Source organism: Montipora capricornis, chromosome 12 (genome assembly GCF_036669925.1).
Source record: "Montipora capricornis isolate CH-2021 chromosome 12, ASM3666992v2, whole genome shotgun sequence".
Classification (NCBI taxonomy): Eukaryota; Metazoa; Cnidaria; class Anthozoa; order Scleractinia; family Acroporidae; genus Montipora; species Montipora capricornis.
The window spans coordinates 33,307,438-33,312,317 of NC_090894.1; the positions used below are offsets into that span (position 1 = coordinate 33,307,438).

At 39.3% G+C, this 4,880-nt stretch overlaps 1 protein-coding gene across 1 annotated transcript in view; it reads right to left on the minus strand.

Annotated features, from left to right (window-relative positions):
* The window catches only part of LOC138027097 (cyclic GMP-AMP synthase-like receptor 2), an 8,983-nt gene extending 5,862 nt beyond the window's left edge, over positions 1-3,121 (minus strand). The window contains exon 1 of the mRNA XM_068874602.1: positions 2,774-3,121. Within this exon, the coding sequence (XP_068730703.1) occupies positions 2,774-2,781 (8 nt within the window). The 5' untranslated portion in view covers positions 2,782-3,121. The remainder of the gene's footprint in view (positions 1-2,773) is intronic.
* Between the last annotated feature and the right edge of the window lie 1,759 nt (positions 3,122-4,880).

A 4,880-nucleotide genomic window follows, 5' to 3' on the forward strand; every position in this document is an offset into this window, starting at 1 on the left:
TATTCAATAACTGTAAGATATACTTGTAACACATTTTTAAAAAAGCCGAAGGTGCTTAAATGTATAAAAAAAAGACGGGGTTAAAACCTCTCGATAGCGGTGTTTACAAAGTTGAGAAATATCGAGATAGTTTCGGTATCATCTTGTTGTAGCTGAAAAGTGAAGCATTCCTTTACGATAAGAATCAAACTCGAATTCACCCTTTCATAACTAAATGGCTATGCTCTGGTAGTTCATAGGCTTTTAACAACCTCATAAAAAGTTTTAACCAGCCGAAAACACCGGTTGGCGATTATTTTAACCTCGTTCTTTTGCATCTATAAAATGTAACAAAATACTGCTGTTGATTCATATCATCACCGAGACTCGACGTCCGGTCGGATTGTTGCTTCGAGTTTCCTGTTTCAGTTAATTCAACCTCTTTCCTCCATTACAATGGAGGCAGAGAAGATACACCCTGGGAACGAGGATGTTTCAGTTGTTCTTTATTCACAATCTTCCCAGATTCCCTCAGCACATACAAAATAGTGAAACCAAAAATTATTTTCTTTTTCATTATTTTTCCTTCTTGATCTCAAATTGACTATGTCACGCATGTTAATTAGTGTCTGCCCATGAGCACACAGAGACCAAACGCAAGACTCGAAAACAAAGAAAGTAACCCAAACCCTCAATTTGGTTAAACCTAGGCCTTAACCCTTCTTTGGTCCTAGTTATACCTTGGGTTAGCCAAATTAAGGGTTTTGTGTCACTTTCTTCGATTTCGAGTCTTGGGGTCTTAGGGGTATTTGCTCTCGAGACACCCAAATGCAACAGTACTTCCGGTCACCAAAGGTTTCAGATTCCTGAAAATTTGAAGTGTTTGGTGTAAAAATGATGTTGGGAATAGTGCATAGACCAAGGCAACAAACAAACAAACAAAAAAAGGCGACAAATTTATAATGAAAGAATGTTAACGCGTTTTTAAATTATTGTATTACTGAAACGTATTTGCATTTCGAAGAGATAGTTTACGATAGAAACTGAATTTCTGGCTGTTTCGATTGTTTCGGTGTTTCGTACTGGAGGTTTCGTTCCGGCGTTTCGATGGTTTCGGCGGTTCCGGTTGTTTCGGTAGTTTCGTTCTTTCGATTCGGTATTTCGGGTTTTAGTACGCAGCTTTGGTCACGCGAGCTAGCCGAGGGGAGAATGGTGATGGTGAAAAGATCTGGAGACTGCACGCTCTTCTGTAACCGACGCGTTCAGAATCTCCCGTTGCACCAGCAACGGGAAATTCGGATTGGTCCGTTGACAACGGACCACTGTAAGATTTTTTTGACGACTTAATTACTTCTTTTCCGATAAGCTCGATCATTTATGAGTAAACACGCAGCGGTAACTTGATCACGGCGCCCGCGAAATTCGCTGTCACTTTTGATTTTGCAATTTACTTGTACTTATTATCGATCGAACGTCCTGAAAACTTCCTTCTGCTCTTCCTAAAAACTGTGTATTAATATTGATTTACTTTTGCATCAATATTTGAATCATGCTAATTGGGATAATCGTTTGGCGAAAACTAACGAATCGCCTTAACCTTTGGAAATCACGCACTTTGTCGCTGCGCGGCAAAGCGCTGATTACTAACATTCTCGGGGCATTGGGACTCTAGTACTCAGCTACAGTCTATCCGATGCCGGAATGGGTTCACACAAGAGTCAATAAAGCGATTTATGATTTCTTGTAGAACAGCAAGACAGAGCTGGTGACGCGGTGGACGTGCTCAATAAGAGCATTCTTAAAGTCCATTTAACGAATGCATGAATATGCCTGCCGCTTTAACGACCATTTAACGAATGAATGAATGTGCCTGCCGAACTTGAGACGATCAGAAATCGATTACAATTTCTTCCATTGTTTACGCCTGACAGCCTGATTCGCCAACCATCCCGATAGCTCTCCACGAGCTAAAAAAAAGATCGATTTGTTGGCCTCCCGTAAAAGGACTAATGAATGAAAGAAATGTGTATTTGAAGTGCGGGTTAAACATGAAATCGAGATAGACGTGATCCTCGCACGTAACTAGACAATTCATCGCAGTTTCGTCTATAATCCGTACTTCAAAACAAAACGTCACTATTGTTGATAAGTGTTTCAGAAATGATCCGCCTAAACTGGAATTCCTGTGAAGAAAAATATTACATTTCGTCAGACTATCTAGATTAAGCACTGAAATATTGTCGAGAACGTTTTCGGATACACTCTGCCACAGCTCTTGTGCCATCATCGCGATGAAATGCCAACTTTCTCTGATTCTGCTCGTGTTTGTCATTGGAACATTTACAAACTCTTCCGTGCAACCCAAGAAAAAAAATGGGGCTTCTACTGAATCCAAGTGCAACGTGAATAACAATTACAATAATTTTTATGCTGGAGAACAATGCTGTGAGAAAATCGAACAACAGCTGGCTGAAATCAAAGAGGCAATTGCAGCGCTAAGAAATGACAAAAATAATGAGTCGGAAGGTTTGTAACTATACAGCATTTGCCGAGTACAGTTCAGTTACTGTGGCAAGCGAGCGAGCGAGCAAAATACCAGCTTAGTTTGGGGAAATATTCAGGTTTGCAAACTCTATATATATATAGGTATATATATAGGTAGAATGAAAAATGCTGCGTCGCCAACGAAGAATGCCACTTGTGAGCAGGATCCAAAGAAAGATACACGATGCCTTGACTTCACGGAGTAATAAATAGATTGAATGAAGAATGGAGTCAAAAGCAAACTACTCACAGGTCCATCTTTAATGTAGGGGACAGACGTTTCGCCCTTCGGGCCGGCTTTCCTGAGTGTTCGCGATACAAGCTAAAAAATACTTGGCTCTCTCTCTCTCTCGCTCTCTCTCTCTCTCTCTCTCTCTGGTTTCACTCTTGGTGGATAAACACTTTCATAATATCGATTACACGACATGAGGTTAGAGACAAGATAGTCACACTCTCTCTGGTTTCACTCTTGGTGGATAAGCACTTTCATAATATCGATTACACGACATGAGGTTAGACACAAGATAATCACATATACGTTTCACGGGTTTTTGAAGCATTTTTAAAAATGTTTTAAAAACAGTTTTATTTTGATTACTTAGCTTAACTGCTGATAACCCACTACTTATTTGCAAAAGAATAACTTCTATTGTATTCTGACTCGTTCTCAAAGAACGCTAAGAAAGGTGGCAAAGGTGTATTCAGCAGTTATTCGCGATTATCTAATTCGTTTTCTTTTCATTTAGGCACTGCAGGTGATTCCCTTGGCTATCACTGCGGTCAAGCGTTTACCAAGGATCGCGATAATGATCAGAAAAGAAGCAACTGTGCGTCAGAGTACAAAGGTGGCTGGTGGTACAAAGTTTGTCACACCTCCAACCTCAATGGTCTTTATCTTAATGGCAAGACCGATGATCCAGAAGGAATGAGCTGGTATCATTGGAAAAGTAGTCACTACTCTGTCAAGCGGTCTGAGATGAAGATACGTGCACAAAATATTTAAAGACCGAGTGACTTACTTGAGAAAATTAAGGATAATATAGAAAATGGGTCCTGAGTTCTGCTTCTTGATATGTCTCATGAGTGTGATTTATTTTGCAACCAAGCCTGGGGGTACACTAATTTTTAGTAAAGGAAAAAAAGCCGTTAATTTCAATCTCATAAAAATGACCGATTTCTAAAATTGACAAGTTTCACGATAATTACATGCAGGTTATATGAAGCTATTAACACTAATACTAAATATTGTCCGATGCTTCTTGATACAAGAAGCGTCCATGATAGGGATAAGCTCTGACGTTTATCTTTTACATGATAAACATGATTTGTTTTGAATGACTGTACGTTTTGTTTGAGTTAGACCTGACTGATGACGTTCCAATAAAAGAGTGCCATGGTGACTAGTTTGCATCAGTTTGTTCATTCCCTATGTGCAGGTCGTTGAAGTTAAACTGTTCCTGTCCATTTCTATTATACACACATGCAAACATACTTAATTTTGCTCAAACCAATTTCAACGCTTATTAGAAGGATCGACACTACAACGCTGTATTATCTATTTGCAATATTGTGGTACCATTGTTAAGATGTAATAAGTTATCTTGGCAATGGAAAAGCCCAACAAGAACACCCTAACTTTTGGATGCAGTATTTAAAAAACTAACTCAGTGACCCCCCTTTTAATTGCAGAAAAGTGATCAGAAGGCCAAGATGAAACGTTCGGCAAAGTTAAAAAGTTCTGTACTGCAGAATCAGAGCCTCCTTAAAAAAGATCACAGAATTAAGGTGACTCTGAACCCACTGAACAGACTCATTTACTGTATTCCTGAACAAGATGCAGTCATTATGGTGACGTAATATGTTACTGTAGCAACGGGCAAGCCCTCTAAGTCCACCCATTCTTTTGTCTTTAGTTGCTTAAATCTAAAAAACGAACTTGGTAACCCTCATTTTTTTTTAGTTCTAAAAAGTCATCAGAAGGGCAAGACGAGACTTTTTGCAAAGTTAAAAACAATCTGTTCAGTGGGTTCAGAGTCACCTTAATTCTGTGATCTTTTTTAAGGAGGCTCTAATTCTGCAGTACAGAACTTTTCTGATCACTTTTCTGCAATTAAAAGGGGGGTCACTGAGTTCGTTTTTTAAATACTGCATCCAAAATTTAGGGTGTTCTTGCTGGGCTTTTCCATTGCCAAGGTAACTGATTACATTTTAACAATGACCACGTCTTGTTTGGAAATACTCGGTGTTTCATATGGTATCATAACGTTATTGTTACGTGATACAAAAGTTTGTGGGGGGGGGGGGGGGGGGGGCTAATAGAGGTGTATTATGGGATTGTGCAAGTAGTGAATAAGGTA